This window comes from Lonchura striata, chromosome 1A, assembly GCF_050655825.1.
Source record: "Lonchura striata isolate lonStrDom1 chromosome 1A, ASM5065582v1, whole genome shotgun sequence".
Classification (NCBI taxonomy): Eukaryota; Metazoa; Chordata; class Aves; order Passeriformes; family Estrildidae; genus Lonchura; species Lonchura striata.
Genome location: NC_140741.1, coordinates 13,476,911 through 13,499,581, shown reverse-complemented (window position 1 = coordinate 13,499,581; position 22,671 = coordinate 13,476,911). Strand labels below are relative to the sequence as shown.

The 22,671-nt window shown below is 40.5% G+C and overlaps 1 protein-coding gene across 6 annotated transcripts in view; it reads left to right on the top strand.

Moving 5' to 3' along the window:
* Window positions 1-925: 925 nt before the first annotated feature.
* Window positions 926-22,671, top strand: part of LRP6 (LDL receptor related protein 6) — a 133,744-nt gene continuing 111,998 nt past the window's right edge. For 4 of the 6 annotated variants that reach the window (XM_085568168.1, XM_085568167.1, XM_021535114.4 and 1 more), the window contains exons 1-2: window positions 927-1,313; window positions 15,570-15,963. In XM_085568168.1, coding sequence (XP_085424294.1) covers window positions 1,259-1,313; window positions 15,570-15,963 — 449 coding nt within the window. In that variant the 5' untranslated portion in view covers window positions 927-1,258. Of the gene's footprint in view, window positions 1,314-15,569; window positions 15,964-22,671 lie in introns of those variants that run through there. The other 2 variants (XM_085568169.1, XM_021535117.4) reach the window with 2 other exon arrangements.

Sequence of the window (22,671 nt, the reverse complement as noted above, 5' to 3'; positions counted from 1 at the left end):
CACCAGCTGTGACGGAGGGAGAGTCTGATATAGATGTCTAGACTTAATTAAAACGTTTAGACACGTTGATATCGTTTAATGGAGTATGTTTTCTCATCTAGAGGAAATGCAAGAAAGCTGCATTTTACATTGTTTATTAGGAACAAAGTTAGTAAGGAGGGAAGTTTTTTTTCAATTGAGAGTGTATTATAAAATCTTAACTATGCAAGAGGGAAAAAGACTGTTTAAACACAGCACCTTGACAACTCATATTATTGGTAACACTGCTCTAAGCAGCACAAACCAAACCCACCACATTTAGTTTAGCAAGGGGGACAATAACGCACCCCCAAAAGCGCTGGGAAAGAAATCACGCACCATTACATCAGCCGGGCAGCAATTCCTGTCGACAAGGGACGCCTGCTCCCTCTGCTCTGGGAGAGGCCGGGATTTATTGCTTTTCAGTCTGCACACCGTAACTTCATTTTGCCTCCCTGGCTGCCGCCCGTCCCCCGGACGATGCTCCGGCGTTGCAGCCCGTTCCAGGAACGGGATCGGGACCGGAGACTCTGTGCGGCCGCTCGGACGCCGCCGCAGCTCTGTGGCAGAAAGTAGTCCCGTCCTCACGGGCGAGGGAACGCAACGCAGGCGGCGGAAGGGGCGACGGGAGGCAAAGTAGTCCCGCTGGAATGCGGCTGCCCCCAATCTCGTTCCGTGCCTGTGCTCGGGGGGTGCCGTAACCCCGCTCACCTCCCTACCTTAGGGAGTCCCCCGGGCCCGCGCCCTGCCGGGGTTCTGCCGGCTGCGGAGTTGCCAGGGGTGTGCGCGGTCCCGCCCGGGAGAGGGGAGCCGCACGTCCGGGAGCCCCCGCCCCTCCGCTCCCTCCCTCCTCGACTGGGAGTGGTGCCGGGGGCGGGCGCTGCGCCGGGAGCCGGCCGGCTGCGGCGCGGGAGGAGGAGAAGGAAGAGGAGGAGGAGGAGGAGGACTGTATCCCTGCGCCGGTGCGCACCCGGCGGGGGGGTCGGTGGGGAAGGACAGCGGCGGTCGCGCTGAGGTGGCGGCGGTGGCAGCAGCAGCCGGCATGGAGGGCAGCGCCCGCTCCCGCAGCGGCACGCCGGGGCCAGTGGCCTGCTAGGGAGCGGCGAGGGGGGATCTCCGCGGCCGCCCTTCCCCGCCTCTCGCCCTCCCCTCCCCCGCCCGCCTGGAAGCATGAACTGGCAGCGGAGGTACTGCTCCCCGCCGCCGCCTCCCCGCCGGTGAGAGCGAGGAGGGAGGGAAGATGGGGGCCATCCTGCGCAGCCTACTCGCCTGCAGTTTTTGTTCCCTTATGCGAGGTAAGCGGGGCGGGCGGCGGCGGGAGGGGCAGGAGGGAAAGTTGCAGGGCTGGTGGCGAGGGGCCATGTTTGGGTGTGCGGGAGGGGAGCGGTGAGGCCTGGCTGCCGGCGGGGCCCGGCGCGGGGGCAGCGCTCCCTCCCTCGCTCTCGGCCGCCGCCTGCTCCCGGCTCCTGAGCAACTTCCCGAGCCGCGGCGGGAGCCCGCCCTGCCAGCGGCCGCCGGCCGCGTCCCGAGCCGCCCCATTGTTGTTTTCAAGTTTTTTCTTTTTCTTTTTTCTTTTTTTTTTTTTAAGGATCCCCCTAAAGTATCGCACGCTCCCCCCGTGTCTCTCTGCAACCCCATCAATCCTTGAGCACCAGTGGCTCTGGGGCAGAACTCGGCCCCGCCGGTGTTAGCCTGGTCCTGCTGTGCCCATCGCCGGGTTGGTCCCGCTCCCCCCCCGCGGTTCCATCCTGGAACGCGGAGCCCCCGCGTGCTCGGCGGGTGGGGAATGCCCAGGAGCCGCCGCTGCACCGACCCTCTCCCGCAGCGAGGAGAGCAGTGAAGGCGCAGCTCTCAGCTGGGCTGGCGCTGCGCTGGGACTTGAGAGTAGTTTGTTTTTCTCTGGTGAGCCACCACGGATGTTCATACAGCTTTAAAGGAGCAGTCGAGTGCCTTACGAGGGGATGTTACTAAAGTAACTGAGAATTTTGATTCTGCTTCCCGGTTCCAACAAAATTTCTTGTCTTGCAGGGCACAATCTGAAAGAAAACAGGATTTTATTTTTTTTTTTTAATAATGCTGTAAACTTAACTACAGTAACTATTATCTGTGTTCGGTCTTTCTGGGAAGAAATCTCCTATGGTGCTTGCATACATAATGTTCCTGTTAACTTGATTTTGAATTTTTCATAATAGGTGGGCAAGAGATTAATTGCTAACAGTTAATCAACCACATTTTGATTTAGAGAGTTCCTCCCCATTAGAGTGTTTTGATGAAAGTTAATTTGAAGGTGGTGTAGGTTGAAGTAACTGCTCAGTCTCCAGTTGCTCAGTAATCTGGAAAACAAAGATTTTCATCTCATCCATAGTCTTTTTTTTTTTACCCTGTGCATCTGTTTGCCATATTGTATCCTGTTTGCAGAGATACAAATATACTTATTTAAATGGCATGCGTAACTTTTTTTACTTACATTGTGGCTGTTAAACCCTAAATTTTAAAAGTTAAGTTGGGTCTTGAGTATAGGGAGAAACTGTTTCCTTAGTAGTTAATTTTAATAATTAACAATCATACCCATTCTTAATATACCATGTATTTGGGTTTAATTTGATGTTCAGTCCAGTTCAAATGACAGCAGAGAAATAACTTCTGTATGTAAAGTCACAGAATGTAGTTACAGTAGTTTCTGCAAATTAATCTCAAAATAGTGGCATGTGCTTTTGCAAATTTTTGTATACTTCATACTTAATGGGACACTTTGAAAAGTGTCTTTAAATCAACTGGCTGTCATTTCTTTTCTCATCTCTCACCTCTGTCTATTGCCAAGGACATTTATATCCCAACAGCATTTCTGTTTCTTCTGTGTTCATGCTGCCCTGCTCTTTGATTGCCTACCTGAAGTTGCAATCCTCTGTGACACGATAGTAATTTTCCTAGTGGCTAATTGTTATTTTAGATAGAGATAAACAGCAGGAACAGCTGAAATGTGAAGAAACAAAAATCAAATTTTAATGTATACATCCTCCCTAATAAACAGCATCTATGCAAGTGGAGTAGGTTCGAGTAACATGTGTTGAGTTCAGAAGCAGTTCCTTAATGAGGCAGAAGCAGTGCCTCATGAGTATGAATAAGCTTATAGATGAAAGTAGAGTTGAAATTATGAAGTTCACTGTTTGTGAATTCAGTGCGGTAGAGGGTGCCAAGCCGACAGTGCTGGAGACAGAAACTCAGCAAATGTAGTGTGTGTGTTTCTGCTTCCAGGGACAGCCTCCTATTCTCATAGAAAAGGCAAATGGACAAAGGTTTATGACAACTGAGCTATTACTCTGAAGAAACTGTGGTAGACTTGTTTACCAGTCTGGAAAGGAAAAAAATCAATACCTTGGAAATGCATAAGGACTTGAAGAAGTATGATGCTACTGGCTAGAAATGGATGCACAGGGTGAGGCACCTGTCTCAAAAATCATCCAAGGACTGCAATAAACCAGATCCTACTGATGTTGTCAGGGCAAGTGTTTGAATTTCAAAGAGGCAGGAGGTTACCATTATGACAGTGTGCTGTAGAGGTTCTGTCATTTGGGCTTGGGTTTTTTTTCATGTTATAGCTGCTAGAAGAAAGATGTCCCTGGTCTCTGTTCTCTCCTCTTGGCCCATGATTTGATTTGGGATATTTGGCTTCCACCTCTCTGACCAACAGTGCTTCTTGAAGCCACTCCCTTAGGGTATTCCAGAGGAATGGAGTTAGAGCTGCTCCATGGCAGCTTTGAGGTGTTCTTCAGGACAGCTGTGAAACCAATGAGAGATATTTGTTAGATAACTGACAGCTGCAAAGAGGCAAAAGCAGTGTCATCACGTCTGCCAGGGCACTACAGATAGCTGTGAAATTGAGGTTTCAGCTTTTTAAAAAGTTAAGAGTTCTTCCTCCACCAGTGTTCATGGCTTGTTTTCTTCCTGAAATAGCTCTCCAGTCAGTATGCAATTGCTGTTTTCTTTTGTTTTGCTTTAAACCCTGATCATGCAGGCAGTACATAAAGCTCTTGCTTGAGTAGAAATTCTGTAAAGGATATTTGTGCAAACTTACTGAATGTTACAGACCTCTGTGTTTAGAGTCAGATAGTGAAGAAATGAAAATGTCTTTTTTGGTAATGGGTATTTTCAAACTGTGCTTTCCAAGAGTTCAAAAGAGAGTTTGTTTTAGTCCATTATTATTATTGTAATATTGTTACCATTTTAATTGATTTTAATCCATTGTTTCTTTTTTCATAAACAGGTCCTTGGTTTTTTGTGTTTTTTTAAGGATGGATCCATTTGCATGTTGTTTAGAAGAGTTTAATGTTCAAAACTTTGCTAAGCAGTGATGTATTCGAAACTTTGCTAAACTTTGGTGGTGTGTACACACATTTTCTACCAGAAGTCAGAGAAGTGGACAAGTAATATAGGTTTTTACTCCTGAAGCACTCAGGTTGGAGACCAAGTGTGGCATTTCCAGTTAGAGCATTTAGGTGAAGGGTCTCTTCACCTAGAGACTGTTCAATACTATGACAGTAAGACTTGAAAATATATATATTTTTAAATAATCATGGTCTATTTCTTCACCCAAGCTTGAATCAACCATTTTCTAGTCATGCTTCTTCATTGTATGATTCCTCAGAAATCAGTGTGCCCTTATCTGCCATTTTCCTCTTTCATCTTTTCATAGAATAGTCTAAAATTAGTGTGATCTAAGGTGTTCCAAAATCCACTATTAATTTTGAAGTTCTTTCAATTGCATCTCTGTGATACAGTTTAGTTATCATCCAATTGCTTTAGATTTTATTTAAAACATAAAAATTAGGACTGAAAAAAATGGATGGCAATTTTTTATTGTCTTGGAGATAAGGTAAAGTAGCATTTTTTACAAAATATAGGGAAGGTCAAGTCAGAGGTATATGCTGGTAAAGGATTTCTTGTATCCTTCAGCATGAGTTATATGAAAGTATTCAGGTGGAAAGCTTTGTTTTTGTTTCATAGCAATACTGGTTAGAAGTGCATGAGCTGTATTCGTGTTTCCTTTTTCCCTAGAGAGTTGCTTCAATCTGCATTCCCAGAGTTCCAGGTAAGGAATTTGGCTATAAGCGATACAATATGTAGGAGAGTTTTGTTTTTGTTTTTCTGTTTGGTTTTTTTTAAGGATTGGGCATATAGGAACCTTTCAAGTTCTGTCTTTGGGAGCTGGAGAAATCTGATTCCTTTGGACATCAGTAATTCACCTTTATGATGATGTCACATTTCAAAAATGCCGGCTTCAAAAATATCTGCTGCAGTGCACGTAATATGGGATTTACTTTTTAGTTTAAACCAACTAGAGGGAAGTTATTTTTTCTTCCCCCCGAGGGAGTGGGCTAGGGCAGGAAACAGGGAGAAACTGGTCTCAGTTTCTGATCTGTCACCATCCATCTCCTCTGGCAGCAAGTCTGCAGACTTAAATACTACATTCTTTGTCCTCAACATATTTAACCTAAGAATTTCCAAAGAAATGTTGAATGTGCTGCTTTGCTGGTGGCATATTCCAAAGTTCCTTGTACTGTAGGGAGGGGTCCATGTTACTGTTGCATGGTGCCAGAAATGCAGTTGGAACTAAAGTTTTGTTGCACACTCCTGCTTCTGGCTGAGCTGGTGGGTCTGCTGTGTGTGGGAGCCTGCTCAGCTCCTTCTCCAATTCTGCTGGGGAGCCCTCATGTTTCAGCCCCCTCACCTGAGAGCTTTGGGCAGAATTGAGGTAGATAAGGAATTCCCCTCAGATGGACTTGTACCAGTAAGAGGTGTAAGCTGCTTAGAAAGATGTGGACTGGCATGCAGCTGCCCTGCAGGCTTCAGGAATGGTCTGTTCCTATTCACAGTTGGTGCTTCCCACTTAAAACTGAGCCCTCAAGTTTTAAATGCTGTGGCTCAGCAAGGGTGACTGTTGGTGTGTGCACATGAGGTTTGGGATGAGACAGCAGCCAGTGCCTCCACTTGTTCTGTGCCAAGCACTTTGTAGTGATGACTCTTCCAAAGCGTAATTGCTGTTCAGTGAACTAAGTACATACTGTCCTAATAACTTTAGTTTTTTAGCTCGCATGTCAGGTGTGGCTTCAGAGTATGTACTGCTTGCAGAACTACAGAATACACAGTGCTCCAAAGAAAGAGGCAGTGTCATTCTGTTGTGGTAATTGTCCGTGGCTTGAAAGGGGAAAGCTTTGGATCTTTAGCAAATTATACATAAATGCTGGATATTGACACCTAAATATAAATCAGCTTTTTCCAACTTAATGTATTTACCAGGCATGCTGACATAGCCTTCATTAAACTCTCTAGATATCCTTGCAGTTTATAAGTATTTACGTCAGGACATTCACAATTTGAAAGGCTTGCTATTTGCTCTATATAGACAAACTTAATCAGAGTACAGTGCTTGCATTTGTTAATAGAAATTATCTTGTGGTAATTTCTGCTTTTTGATATATCCTCTGGTGAAATGGTTATGAAAATAGGGTGGTGTTTTTGTCTCATTATTATCTTCCTAAAGACCTTTTGATTTCCCTGTAGTTGGAACAGTTCCCCACCAATTTTGAATTGGAGTCAAACATACCTGTCTATGAATAGAATGGGAATACTGTTAAAACTTTTGCCTGTAATACCTTATTATTAATAGACATTTAAGAAACTAACCAGTTAAAGTCTAGGATAAAAGAAGCAATGCTTTAGTTAGTAAAACTTTGTTTCCTTTGCAAAATGTTATAAACTACTTGGAGATAGAAGCATGTTAGTTTAAAAGCTAGAATGTTTTTAGAGCCTCAGTATTTATATGGAGAGAACAATAAGGAAATGTTTTTAATATAAACAGTCATGGAAAATGGCAACATTCATACAGATTTTTTTTAGTATCTTGTTACAGGATCACATTACCTAAATAAAATTACTCCCTTGTGATATAATCAATGCAGTAATGATGGGATTATAGTTTTAATTCTGTTTATGAGGGCCATGTGTGACTTTTTGATGTCCAGTTTGAAAAGTAATCATATTTGAGACAGTAATCATATTTAATCAACAAGCTACATAGTTTTGCTTAATCAAAAATGGTTTGTTTTCTTCTCTGATACCTTTATATTTTTCCTGTTATTCTTCCCCTCTCTGCCCAATTAGTTCCCAGAGGAAAAATACAGTTTGTATGTAGTGTGCTGAGGTTTTTGAATTATTTGTGCCTCTAGAATTCCTTAATAACAAATATTCTCTCCTGTGCATTGTCAGAATTTACGCTCATAGAGGGTAGCTGATATGTTTACTGGAATTCTGGAAGTTAAGGATACGTGGAAAGTAACAGAAATTTAATGTGGTACAGAATTTTAAACTTTGTTCCCTTGGTTGTTCTGTCAAAGCCGGGAATAAAACTAATACTTCTAGTATTAGTGATAATTAAAATATTAACACTTTGAAAATCCAAGAATCCTCTTGTCCACACACAGATTAATAGAGAAAGAATATTAAGAATAATAGAGGAGTAGGAATTTGTAGACCTTGTATCTTATAAGGTCTACAAGGACCTTATAAGATACAAGGTCTACAGATTATAAGACCTTGAGTCTTATTATGTTCATTTAGAAAATGCAGTGATGTTCTTATAACTCAAAGACTTAACTGAAGCTCAGCAGTTACCCTTTTACCCTGTAGGAAATGGTAAAATGAGTAATGTAATTCCAAGTTGGATGGTTTTGTGTTTATGGGTTTATTTGTTTTTCTTTTGAATTTCCAGAAATGATTGCCATTAAATTTGAAAAAGACAACGTCATTCACCTTTTCCAAGGGATTCTGCATGTATAAGAGTGTGTGTGTGTTGTTTCATGGGGTGATTTGTTTGGTTTTTTCCTATGTGTTATTGCATCTAATGTAAGCCTGTTGAACATTTGACATTAGTAGTGCTGGGATATTAAAAGTATGAGAGTTAAAAGTGCATTACAATAGTTTTTTACAAAATAAAAATGACATGTCCAATAATTCTCAAAATTATTGAAGTATATGCAGCTCTTTCCTTACTCATTAAAAAAGCCAGTCTATAACTATTGATTTGAACTGGGGTCTTTAGTGCTAAATTCTATGTTCCTGCTTTACAGCAACTTCCTGATAGTACTTAAAAAATCTAAACTAGCAAAAAAACCCAGCATCAAAACAGAATAAATAAGCTGTTTTGTTTGATTTGGTTTTTGCCTGGAGAGACAAACTGACACACTTCAGGAAATATTTTTTGAGTATCTTTTACACTGGTGTGCAGCCTTGGATAAATTGTTGGAAAAGTAATCTGAGAGTAGTTCATTGCTTGTGAGCTTCTTGTCAGTGTGGAGAAAGGCCTTGTTTGTTGTAAGTATGCTGCTGTTGAGGGTGTGAATTTTTGATCCATGTGGAACTGAGAGCAATTGGGGTAGGACCCCATGGCTTGGGCTGTTCCCATGTGCTTGGGTTACACTCCAGCAAAGGAGATGAGTGAGCTAGTGGGAGTGACAGAGAGTAACACTTCCAGGCCGTTCCTGACTGGATGTATAGCCTCAAATGTGAGCTGTTTAGGCTTGAACACATGAGCTGCAGTTGCTCCAGAGTAGCAGCAAACCTTGGGGCATTCCCACCTTGGCTTACCACGGTGTACAAAGTGTGTCTTGTGGCCTTTAGCCTCCTTAGAGTTTGGGAAATGGGCTCCAGCTGTCCCAGCACCACAGTGTTGTGTGTCAGTGCTGTCCTTCAGTGGAGGGACTCAGCTTCAACAGCTTCCTAAGGGATATGATCCAGGCTTTTGGCTTGTTTTCTCACTGTTGGAAGCACTGTAGGAAAAGGTGATGCCAGAAGGTGTGAAGGGCAGTGTTTTGTTTCAGTGTGATCCAGTTCTCTTCCCTGTCTTCACGGTGCTTAGCTTAGATGGCAGAATACCATCCCTACTGAGACGTGGGACTCTCATTGGTGGAGCCAAACAAGACTTCACTGCAGGAGTAGAGGTGCTTGCTAACTAACTTTTTCATTAACCAGATCATGTTGATTTAAACAGGGATGTTGCCAGTGAAACTGGGGAAGTATTGCCAATGTGCGTGGAACTGGTATGACTTCATTTGCAGGGCTGTGTGTTATTCTGAAAGGCTGGAAGAGTGTTGAAGGAAGATTATGAGGACACCTGAGAAAATGAGATGTATAATGTTTAAATTCTGCAGACATTAATGTGGTTCACAGAAGTACTTGATTGCAAATCCCTAAAGAGCCTTCCTGCTTTTCATAGCCTGCAGTTTGCCCTGGAAAGTGCCAGGTCACCTTTATTTTGCTGCTGCTCTATAACCAGAAGGGTCATGGAAGAAGGCGGTAGTGTTTCATGGCAATGCAGCTGCAAGATGATTCATCAGCTCTCTGCTCATCCTGTTGTCAGCCAGGTTGATTCAGAATATAAAGTTAGAAAAACATCAGAGCTGAAGTGCTGTGTTCTATCCCCATGAGAGTGAAATCAAAAGAACTTCAGAACAGGGGAGTCCATGTTACAGAAAGGTGGACAAAAGATCTGTGTGAGTGTGCTACCTAGCACTGAGAAGAGCCATGCTCTGGTAATCCTGCTGTATAGCTCTGTTGCCAGTGGGATTTGGCAGGTGATAGCTGCTATTCATAAGGCTTTTTGCCTGTCATAGGCTGAGACTTCGTGGTGTATTTCAGTCATGAGTGCTTTTGCTAAAATCTGACCTGGTATTTCTCTTCTTTCCTGAAGTCCTTTTTCTTTTCTTTTTTTTTTTATTTTTTCCATCCTCTCATTCTCATGTCTCCATCCTTCTGTCTTTAGTAAGGTAATTTTTTCCCTGTATTTAGCAGGTTAAAGGATGACTTACTGCGTCTGTACCAGCTAGTCCTGCAGGATGTCTTGGTCTATAAAGCTAGTATCTGGCCAAAGGCCTGAAAACAGTAAAATTTAGTGCAGAATCCAGGAATTCTATTGTTGCCCAGCTTGATGTCTTTGCTGTTGCACTGATATGGCTACTCATCTCCTTCGCTGGCCTGCTGCTCCTGTGACCTTGTGAGTTACCATCTGAACAGCCCTTGCATGGCTTTAACCTGAGGGGTATATTTAAGGTTAGCTGAAAAGAGGAGAAAAATCCCTTTCTGCCAAGTTTGTGCTGCCTCATGTGTGTTTACTAAATTCCTGGTTGCCTGCTGTGTCCTGCAAGTATATTTGTGAAAATGAGTTTCACAGAGAAGAGTGCTCTCTGTTCACAGTGAAAGAGGAATGATGGGCACTAGTAAATCAGTTAATTATTTTTATTTTTAAAAATATATGGAATTGTGTCTTCTGTGGAAAAAACTGGGAAAATGCTGTGACAGAGAACTGAGTGCAAAATCCTGGCCAGTTGCTTGCTGTGCTTTAAAACTCTTGTGTATTTCCTGGTGATTTTATTGTTTGCTTGAAAATATAAACCATCTCTGTATAAGTTTCTTGAGGCTGGCTCCCTGCTATTTGGAAAAAAATTATGTTAATTTTCAAATTGTCTCTCTTCTTATTTGATGCAAGTCTCCCAGGCTTTATTCCCAATACTACCTCAATCTTTTCATTCTTGCTTCTCCAAACTGAGCAGCGAAACTCAAGCATATACAGAAAATAATTATACAGAATTTATTGGAAGCATGAGCAGTGATGAAGAAATTTGAAACCCAGGCAGTGAAGGGTCCTCACAGCTGACTGCCCCAGAGTCCTTGTGCCAGTCCAGAAACTTTTCCTTGCATTCTTCTGTTGGTTTTCTGTGGGACATCTTGGGGATGATTATTGTATTGCACACAAGGAGTTTTGTGTATTGAATGGTTTTAGAGAGGTTACAATTAATGTTCTTTGCTGGTTATCTATGCCCATTTCTCTGCTTTTCCTTCTCTTATGAGCTGAATGTGAATGCACTCTGTTAAGGCATTTGGAGTCCTTGCTTAACTGTGTCTCATCCAGGTCAGTGTGTATTTTTTTGGTATGTCTCCTCACTGTCTCCTCTTCTCTGCAGTCCTTGCACTTGCTGTCATAGTAGTGTGCTTGGCAGTGCTAATTCACTTTAGACACTCGGAGTTCTTCAGCAAGACTTCTAAAAGATGGGGAGTATTCCCTTCTCAACTCAGTGACATCGTCTTTCAGTGTGACAGTCCCAGAGGGTTTCATCCCGTGACTTCAACATGGATATTTCTTTCCATAATGTCAGCAGCTGCTCAGTGGTATCCACACTGTGATTCTGTGGCAGGTTGCCACAACTTATCAGTGGCCACCTCTGCTCTGAGTCCTGTTCTTTAACTGGAGGTTCATGAACTGGTTCAGTTAATTAGTCAAAGCTGATGCAGTCCTTTCTTTCCCTGCTGTGCTAGTGCTTATATTGATTTGATTTTTGGTCTGAACTGATTCTAGATGATGGCTGGCTAAAAATTGCTTTTTGGCAGCTGGTAGGGAGAGCTCAATAGCCTTCTACTGGTTTAGCTGCCTGCATTGTCTTGCCTGCATTGTGGTATGGGACAAGTGCTCGAGCCAACGCAAAAGAGGAGTCAGAAACCAACAGCTGGAAGTAAAGCTGGGGAGAAAGGAGATGGCTGCAATCACATCTTGAGCAGATACAGCAGGCTGCCAGTGGAGGAGGGAGAGCTGCTCCCCCTTCCAGCTCCCTGCTGCTTGCCTTATGTCAGCTTTGGAGTTTGCTGAAGCACTTCTTGAGTTGATTCAACTTGCTAACCCAGTCCAACCTTTTGCTGATGTAGTGATTTGAATCAGCTTGGGACAGGGCCCTTAACTGAGGGAGGGGGTAGAACAATATTGATGGGGTTTGGGACTGAGAAAAAAGGATTTGGGGGAAAATGAGTGTGTGGTAATTGTTTTTGCCAGGCTGAACTCCATGTCAGTGAAAGAGAATGAGCATGATTAAGGTAACACTGCCCTCACCTCATAGCACTCAGAGCTGTCCTGGATCACTGAAGGTAGAAAGGAGAAAGTGGGAATTTGTGGAAAAGGCCACTGAACTAGTTAAAGAAAAGCATGACAAATTCTGACAGCTTAAAATTGCCACTGAAACACCAAAAAGGTTAAAAAACCTTTTTAGCTGGTACAGTGCACGCATCACTTTGCATCCTATGGGCAGCAGCATTTTTATGCATGTAACAGATGCCCATAAGTCAGATGTACAAAGCAAGACTTGAGTAAACAAATGCAAGGGAAAGCAGACTTGAGTGTCCTGGGGATTAGCAACTTTCTAGCGGGAAAGGAGCTGCAGCCAAGAGAAATATGTGGTGTAAGAACTGGAGTTTGGCATTGGGAAGAAGGATGCTGGTAGAATTCTAGTTGTAAAAGTAAGGCAAAAAAGATGTCTGGACTTTAATACTGCATGTGGTAAACTTAGGAAAGGTCTTACCTGAACATTGGAGTTAAGATACAGTTACAGTCTCAGTGACCACTACTGGCAGAAGTTTCTTACCATATAAATTATTTTTGTTGCAGTTGAAATGTGTTGAACTTGAGTTTTTTGAGGTTTTTTAACTGTTGTGTTCTTTAAGGAAATATTTTTTCTTGGATAAAAAAAAAAAATCCCTCAGTTTATAACTAAGTATAACTCTTACTCTGTATTGGGTACTTTAATTAGAAGAATCACCTGCATGTAGATTTGTCAAGTCATAGAGGACATAGTAATAGTCATTACTATTTCTGTTCTTGATTTCTAGGATATGTGTTTTTATCTTTCAAGAATATGTGCTTCTCTTCAATTTATTGTAGTTTGTAGTAGTTACACGATATTTTATTTATCTATAGAAAGAGAAATAAAAACATGTAAAGAGTTCAGCTTCTTAAAATTTGAAATGTATCTTTTTGTCTCATTATAACTATTATGCCAAATAGTTGTCCAGCTTTGAAAGGGGATGCTCTTGGACTTCTTCCCAGGTTATTAGCACAGTTCATAACTTCATTATTCAAGAAAACCATCTCCTCAATGCTTTCAAAGCTGGGACAGGGTGAGATCTTCTGGTGCAATTTTACTCTTGGCATTGCTGTCTGGGTGAAGTAAATGCAGAGATGATACTCAGTCCTCATGCTGCCAACTTCAGTAACTGGGTTTTGTAGCACATTGAAGCCTTAGTGCGTTCTGGGAAGGGCTGGAGGCGGTGGGGAACAAACCTGGTTTTTATTATTTTGGTGATGCAGGCTTCGTTCCTGAATGTCGCAACAAATTGGAAAGCTTAACTTGCTCATCTGCCAGCCCTTTGGAATGTGTTACAAGTTGAGGCTTTGTATCTGCATGAAGCTACGCATCCTAAATGTAGCTGTGTTTCTCCTGAGTTGTCAGTCAGCTAAGCTGTCTGATTGACGCAGAGGTGTTTGTGGTCCCTTCTCAACCAGCCAGTCTGAGCTCCAGCAGGGAATGAGTAACCTCTGCAGTGTGGCTGTGTGAGGCTCAGCAGTGCCTTCAGGCCTGGCTGATTACCTGGTGTTCCAGTTCAGCGCATGCTGTGTGCAAGGGTGCTCCATGCTGCACATAATAATGAAGTTTGTACTTACTGGTGTGTGGATTTACTTTTCTCCAAGCGCTGGGCACACCCTCTTAGTAGAGAAAGCTGTACCAGCTGGCTGCACACTTCTGCGTGCACTAGATGACACTGAACTGTCTGTTAATTAGATTTTTCAGGATACAGTTGTAGGTAGGCTTTAAAAAGTAAAGGTTTTTAATGTATTACAATTTTTTACGCCTTGCAGTTTATTGAATACGTTTTTTCTCAAAGATGTGGTCTTCATAAGCAATCTGCCCCTCAAGGAAATGTTCTGTAATTAATTTAAATCTTAGGGGGTGGGAAATTATGCAAGGAAGGGAAGGAGATAGCAAAGTAAAGTAATAATAAATTCTTAATATAAAGAGTCTCCATCTAATTTAAAAAGAATCTTCATGGGAAGATAATCTCTAAACTTGCATGTTTTTTTCCACAATAAAAATTGTTTTCTGGAGAATGGAATACAAATACAAATTTGGTATTATTAAAACTAACAAAGTTTCACCCCTCCCTTGTTCTGTCTAAAGTTCAGCATAAATCAAGTTATATTCAGTGTTTCTAAATTTAGGATGACAGCATAAGCAATTCAGTTTTCTTAAAAACCAACAAAACTCCCACCACCCCAAAACATATATAGAACTCATTTAATTGCAGGTAGATGAAGGAACTTTCTTAGTTCTTTCAGCTTCTCCCAATTCACATGTTACAGGGACTTTGAGAAGTTGTTTCGTTATAAGATAATGAGGTGGGTAGTCTGATCTTGGAAACCAGCTTTTGAATTTACTGACGTCTGTCAGTATTTCCAGTTTCAGTGTGAGTTTGGCATACAGGGAACTATTGCTCTTCTGGCAGTGTGGCCCTTGACATTACTGAGCCATGCACGTCCTTGGCTCTATAAATTTTGCCCTTTTGGTTAGGATACCCATCCTGCTGGAGATTTGAAGTGCTCACCTATGCTGAAGAATAAATCTGTAGGATCCCTGTGAAATTTGCGTGGTGACAGGTAGAGGAGCATTTATAGATCTAAATGCCTCTGTAAAGCTCTGGTGCTACAGTTTCTGAGTAAATGCAGGGAAAGGTAGAAATGTTTTCTGGTAGTGGATTTTAAAGGGTGTCATTGTCTGCCTTATACAAATGTAGTATTTTTCTGAACCTTTTGTTGAAGTAGGAATGAGGCTGGAATTTTCAGCATGCTATATATAGCTTGTGGTTAAGGACAATTAAACAGGCATATTACATTTAAGAAACTGGTTTTTTTCATGGTTACTGCTTTACATTAGTCATCTTAGGTGTTATGAAAAATATACAGACTGTGCAAACTGACAGGGTAAGCAAAAAAGCATATAAAATAAAGACTTTTTGTTAGAGAACAAAGCAGGAATGTTAGAGTTGAATCTGAAAGAACTGTGTTTTGTCCATTCCTGTAGAAGTATTTTTCTCCCTACCTCCTCATACTACCTTCAACACTCCAAACCAACATTTGCCTCATGCTGTGCAATGAATTTTGTATTTTTATGTACTATATGTAAAATGTCTGAGATACATAATTTCAGGGAATAGTGACATGCAGGTGGCTCTGGTAGCTTGACATGAATTATGCTTCCATAGAGGTGCAGTGTATATTTCTAAATTCTGTCAAGACTAGTAATCCTTGCTTAGGTGAGCCAGTACTGAGTACTTAGAAAACTGCTTTACTCTTGTCTTTCTGATCATTCTCTACAGAGCAGTGTCATTTGGACACTTCAAACCTCCATTTTCTTTGTTCTCGCCATTCTTCTTTAATGTTATTTTAATAATGCACAACCCAAAATAGTGATCTGCCCATAGAAGACTTGTAACCAAGTTGAAAAGGTTTGAGTTGGTGCTTTTTAATCAAACTGCAAAATGGTATTTCTTAGTTTTGTAAAGATACTCTTAAATCTGTAGCTACTGATGACCTGATACACCATCACAGTGCAAGCTATGCTTGATATGAGTGATGCTAACACCCCTGTCTGTGTGTCTTCCTGTTTCTGTCCTGTGTGCAGCTGCCCCACTGCTGCTGTACGCAAACCGCCGGGATCTGCGGCTGGTGGACGCTGCCCACGGCAAGGAGAACGCCACGGTGATCGTAGGGGGCCTGGAGGACGCAGCCGCCGTGGACTTCGTGTTCCTCAAGGGCTTGATTTACTGGAGTGATGTCAGTGAGGAAGCCATCAAACGGACAGAGTTTAATAAATCCGGGAGCATACAAAACGTGGTTGTTTCTGGACTTCTGTCACCCGACGGGCTGGCCTGTGACTGGCTGGGGGAGAAGTTGTACTGGACAGATTCAGAAACAAATCGGATTGAGGTTTCTAACTTAGATGGATCACTGAGGAAAGTTTTGTTTTGGCAAGAATTGGATCAACCCAGAGCAATTGCCTTAGATCCTGCAAGAGGGTAAGTCTTTTTTAAAATAGTTACAAATACCAAAATTTGTTCTATTTCTTGTTTGTTGAATGATTTCAAATGCTGTTATCAAAGTTATCCTAAGCCATTTTGCATCATTTGTTTCTTTCTATTGGTGTGATTTGCAGATTTGTGAAGTTCCATTCATATTGGTTTGTGAACAATCAGGAATCATCAGACTTTAGAAAACAGTACTAGAAACTTAGTTGGGCTGTAGTGCAAAAGATTTGCAGAAATTGAGAAGTTCTAACCTAAAAACTAATAAAATCTGCTTTCCTTAGAAAGAGTAACAGCTGCCTGTGAACAGACAGACTTGTGCCTCTCTGAAGTATCAGGAAATTAAATTTTTTTTTAACTATTCATTGTTGATATTCATGCTTTATTGAAGCATCTGAAGAAATGGGAAAGTCAACGTACTGTATTAATAACAACTCGAGATGTGTTTTGAAGCTTCATCAAAATTTACAAGAGAGGCTCCTTTCCCCACCCTTGGCGAAACTCCTGTTTTAAAAATCCTGTGGTTTTGTCTCAGCTCCTTCTAGAACTGATGTTATATTCTCAGTTCCCATTTGAGTCCCTGGATGAGGCTCTTTTTGCTCTGTGCTTGGAACAAAACAGCATTTGCCAACAATGGAAAATTCAGTGGAGTTTTGGTGAGGTTATGTGAATGGTTGGCTTGAGGTTACGCCAAAGGCAGTCATCTGCGACAAAGCGTTTGGGACAGCCAAAGTGGAATACTAATGGATTATCATTGATGCTGTGTAACCTTTTGAAAATATTTTATATCTGTAGTATAGAACAAATCTTTACTGTAGTTTTTATTTCCTCGAACAAGCCAGTTAATCTATTGTACTGCCATTTCAAATATGTTTTTCAGCCAACTCTTTTTTTGGGGGTGACAGATTAGTGCCTTGTTTCTTTGGAAAGATGAGGGTTGTGTTTCACTGCTTGCCATTCCTTTGCATTATAATTTTTGTTTGGCTTTTTTCCTCCAAAAGAAGAAAATCTCTGCAAAACAGCTTATTTTCTGAACTTCATAGAAACACTGTATCTTGAGTATTTTAATAGTTTTAATAGTTCTTTGACAATTTATAAACAGAAGATATGTTTATTTTCTGGTACCCATATTTCAAGTTTTGGAAATAAGAAAAGTATGGATGTATGCTTTTTCCATGTATTTGCAATTTGTAAATTGGGGGCAATGATAGTGTTAGTTGTATTTTATTAGATTCTAAAATGCTTTAAGAGTGTAAGGAAATTGTATGTTCATGTCTTTTCTACCCACCATCCTGAATGTGAGATTAAAAGGAAGGAAGCACACATTTAAAGTGGCTTTGATTTGGCTTGTAACCAGAGAGAATGGGATTCTTGTTGGTTAGGAGTAAAACTCTGTTGTGAAGCCAGTTGGCCTTTTTTTAGAACAGTGTTTGTATTTTCTGAACATGCAGAGTAGCATGCTCAGCAATCCCAACTTGATGTTTGCAAACTCTCTCTTAATATTTTACACCAAGAGGAAAAGACAAGAAGAAAATTAAATAGGTCAAAAGTAAAGCAAGCCTCTACCATTTTCCATACTGATGATCTGTTAAAGCAGTAGGAGTAAACACTCCTAAAAATATGCTGAAATTTAAACCAAAACAAGCAAAAAAAGCAAACACCAAACCCCCTTCCCCAACTCAAACAAAACCCCTCTAACCAAAGCAAAAATATCCCTCCAACAATTGTAATTTAAGGACAAAATATTCTTTTCTTTCCGAATTTTTGAAGGTCACTTTCTAAGTTGTTATGTGAAGGGTATGTTTTGAGAAGGTGATATAGCAGGATATCCACTTTCTGGCTTACCATGTTGCAGGTGCAAAAATTGCCATTCTCACATGCAGTTTTATAACTGAAAACCTTTCAGCTTTCAATAAATTTGGTTACATTTCAGAACACTCTCCAAAGCTTGAAATATAGGTGGAAGGGTGACATAAGCACAGATATGTCAATTTAAAAAGAAAAGAAATTATCCAAACTGTTTTTGTATGGATGCTTCTTTCACTAGTATTTACATTTTTTTAGTTCTGTAATGTCTTTTGGTTTCAAGATGTTGCCTGGCAAATAGTGGTAGGAGTAAGCCATAAAAAATTCTAAGAGTAGTTAATAAAATATGAAACCTGGAAAAGCAACCCCCCTCATGTTTTCCTGCAGTCTAATCCACCTCCTATTATGCTCACACAATGTTTGTTTCAGATACAATTTTCTAAATTTGCAATTCATGAAAAGAAATAATTTAGCAGCAAAACTTAAACTAAGGTCATCTTTACCAATCAGTTCAGTTTTTCATTAAAGTTAAATTGTGAAAAATAGTTTATCTAATGTAGCATGCATCAAGTGTTTAATGAAAAATCTGAAATCTGATACAAGTCCCAGACTATTAGTCTTTTCTGGGGTTGGATGTATATTTATTAAAATTGTCTATCTTGCTGAAAACATGAGAATGCCTACTTGGAAATTAAATGTTAACAGTATAAACTAGCAGAGATACATAGTGTTGAATAATACATTTTCTTGGAAGTGTCCCAAGTAGTGAAATTTGGTAAAATTTAAATGTTTCACCAATGCTCTGGTCTTTCTCACAACTGCTGCTGTAGGATACTCCAGGGTTATGAAGGTCATTGCTTAGTGCTGTGATGCTTTGTAGGAATGTCATTGGGCTCTTTCAGAGCACATTACAGAAACAGTTGAGGCATTAAAGAATAAATGTTTTGGGCAGCTTTACTTCACTGCCATCAGGTGATTGTGTGTGAGATTCTATGTGTAACTGAGATACGGGAGTACAAGTTAGACTTGGTTTCCATGTCTATTACTAGTAATAAGAAATGCAATGGATTTTCTAATAGAAAGTATTTGGTAACTGAGGCACAGCAGCCAAGTCTGGGTTTTTTTTTTACTTAATGTAGGAAGGCATTAATATCTGAAACATCTATATTCTTCTTACTGTCCATCTCCTGTGTACATTCTGAGGTTTGAACTTCTCATTGCTCATGTTCATACACTACAACTACCTTGTTTTACTTGTCTTGATACTCAATAAAATACTCTGTTTGTAGTAGGAGAGAGAAGGGCCCCAAGATAAAGGTGAGGGGAATGGGATGTTAGTTCAGCCTTCTTTTGAAGGTTCCAGGAAGGCTCCTTGGTCCTATCCATCCTTTTTGGAACTGTTTTCCTGTCTGGTGTTAAACATGATACCTTTTTTAATAAGATCTGCAGCTGGAGATAATACTGACACTTCAGTAGTGACTTTTTGCCAGGAGAAGACCAAGTGTTAGATGAACAAGTGCAGGAGAGCACTTTATTTAAGAGCAGCTCACATGAAAGTTGAGCAAGTAGATTTTTCTGCTTTGGCACTCCAGTTGGGGGGAAAAAAAGGCATATTCAGATTCTTGAGCAAGTACTGCTTTAAAGTGCAGTATTGTATATTTCTACTGCTGTTTTCTTGTTGTGTTTTTGTTTGTTTGTGGGTTTTTTGGTTTTTTTTTTGTTGTTGGGGGGTTGATATGTTTGGTTATTTTTGCTTTTTAATTTGTGCAGCTCTTTTGTCCTTATGGTAAAGACTTCATTATCATAGTGTCAATTCTCCAAAAATTAATCTGTAGACTATCAACTTTCTTTGTAAGGAGCACTATCAGAATGAATTGGCTTTTCTCACTTCTGTGTGTATTGTGCTTCCATCTTAGCATTGCAACAAAAGATTTGTGGGAAGTGGTAGTATGTTTGCTGAGTGGCAGATGTTATACAACAGAATAAAGAAAGGGAAATGGACAGTTCTATTAATAGTTACAGTACCTTTGATTTGAGGGAAAAAAAAAATTTAAATGAACAAAAAATTCAGAATTTCTCAGTAAATTCTCTTGTACAGTATATTTTTGTTTTCAGGCAAGTTAACATTACATAAAATGCCACTTTGGGTGTAAATTGCCAAAATAATGCAAATAACTGAAAGCTTTGCTTCATACCTTCTCTTGTTTGATGCTACCTCTCCCTTGAGCAGATGATTTCTGATTGGAAATCTTTCTGCTGCTCCTCTGCTGACAGAAATGTTTCACAGGTGACAGATCAGTGCACTCAGCTAATTGTTTGCTGTATAGCCTGGCCCATGTACTAAGGAGGTAATTTTGAGGTTAGTAGGCAAGTGATATGAAATCTGCAGACTCCTATGATTATGGCACAGATTTGTAAGATGTATTTAATCTTTCTTCACCTAAGGAGGTTCTGTTGATCAGATGATGTTGATGATTGCAAATACATCACTAAATTCCAGTAATAGCTGGGATATTAAACAAACCAGAAGGTACTTTTTCATTATTTAAAGATTGCAACAGTATTGCAGAGGTTGTCCTGATGAAACCGTACCAGGAGTGGCCTACCTTGCCTCTTGGGGCTGCATGTAACTCTGGGACAATCTAAAATGCAGCTCTGCTGTCACTCATAGGTGGTTGATCCTTGCATGGGCACTGCTGGTTGACCTTAATCTCCAGGTATGGCCTTTCAAAGCAGAGAAGGTTGCCTAGGCCAGGATTATACTGCATGATTCAGAACCCAGCAGGGTGCAACACTTTGTCCTGCAAGAGCCTGGCACAGCATCTAGAATTCCTTGCCATCTCCTGCCACAGAACAACTATAGCTCCTTTTGCTTCTCAAGTACAAGCTGTTTGGAGTTTGGCTCTTGGTCCTATGAAGGTGTTTGTGGCTACTGTGAACAAGAGCAGACGCTATTAATTTTCTGTAATAGCCTTGAATTTTTTATCCTAGGGGGTTTGTTTTTCTTTAGGGTTTTTGTTGGTTTTTTTTCTTAGTTTTAATGTAACTGACAAGCAAAACTTTGCAAAGTTTGTTTGAGATTGATCATATATGGTCCATATGGTACTAGTTTCTAGTCCTATGCTAGGATATTTCCATGTTGGATAGATGCAGAAATTGTAAAGGTGTCATTTTATTGCACAGGTCAAAGTGTTAGTTTCTTCCTCATCATCTTTTTTCTCCTCATGTGAAGGAAGGTAACCAGAAACTCACATACTGAAAACAGTGAGGACTTGGAGAGGTGACCTCTCTTGTTAATCTTGCTGTGCTGGTTTTAGATGTTACTGCCACTGTCTGCCTGTCCTCAACCTACTGCTAGAGGTTGCTAATATGTTTTCTTTATTTTGCAGTTGTTTTGCCTAGTTTTTCATTTGTGGGAGGAGATAGGAGAGATTTGGCTTGCTAAAAGTCATACCAGAGTGTACAGAATTGATTAGTGCAGGACAAACATTTTTCTTATAGACTCATATAACAAAGTTGTAGATGCTTTTAGCTGTAGGCAAGTTTGAAAATAATCTTGCATCGCTACCTCCTTCATTCAGTTCTTGGGCTAGAAAACAAGATTGTGGAGGGGATCAGTTTGAGAGCTGTGCTTTCCAGCTCTTGCAAACCTTCCTGTGAATGTCAGTAGCATCTTGCAGCACTGTAGATTTTTGTCAGAACACTTCAGTTCTTTGGCCTTTTTTTTCACTTTAGTTTCATACTGGTTTGGGTGAGACATGTAAACATGATATGCAAAATTATGGTCTATTGGCAATTTAAGGTAACTTTCAAGAGTATGATTTGTCCTGTCCTTTAAAGGGTCAGTACTGTAGAGGTACGGGTGACGGTAATTAGTCACTTCATGCAACTTGCTATAAATTATTAATGCATCAAAGTATACTTCAGATTTGCATGCAGTGTTTATTTAATGAGCTAGACCAAGGTATTTAAAATGAGGTAGTAATTTCTGCTCTGCATGAACACCGTCTGATGATGAGTCTTTTGGCAGGCTTCTGCATCTGCATTTTCAGTCCCTGCAATTATAATTTAGCATCCAAGTCTAGACTATGAAGACTTGTTGTATTAAAAAAAAAGAAAAGTCATGATTTTAAGCTTCTGTTATGCATTATGTTGATTTTAAAAAGTTTTTTCACACACTTCTAAAAATGAAAATAGTTCTAAGATTACTTTTAATTACTAAACAGGAGCTCAAAAGGACCTTATTAATTTACAGCAGAGAGTTATGATCTGATAAATTGTTCATCCTATGTTCTTGCTTGAGAAGTCCAAAGTAGCATTGCTTATGAAGGAGGTGGAGAGGCTTTAAAGGAAAGTCCATGCAGTTTCTGAGGAAGGGGCCAGAGTAAAAAAAAAAGTCAAAAAACCCCAAACAAACAAAAAACCCTAGAAATAATTCTTGTCTCCCCCAAATGTAACTTAGGTAAGTTGGCAGTGTTTGTCAGGAAATCATAACTTCAGAATCCATGACAGCTACTGAGACTTGTAGCAGGGAGCTTGTGATTGCTCACTAAAACCCCTGCAGCTGACTGAGCTTAATAATCATAATTAATTACCTTTATAATTCATCTTGGAAAAAGGCTTTGTTTGTAATCTCTTTACTATCTCAAAGCAGGATATTACAGAGGGGGTTTTTTTCAGAAATTATGATGAGCCTTGCAGACAGTGTGTCTTAAACCAGATCTGCATCAGAAGACAAAATTAGTGTTTAATGATTACAGCTCACTGCAGTGTGGTTTAAATGTTTTATCTGCATCCTGCAACCATCTTCTTGCCTTTCTTGGTGAGCTGCAGCACCATAAACACTTTTTGCCTTAAGATGAAATTATACTCACAGTTCTTGCTGTGCTGTATCAG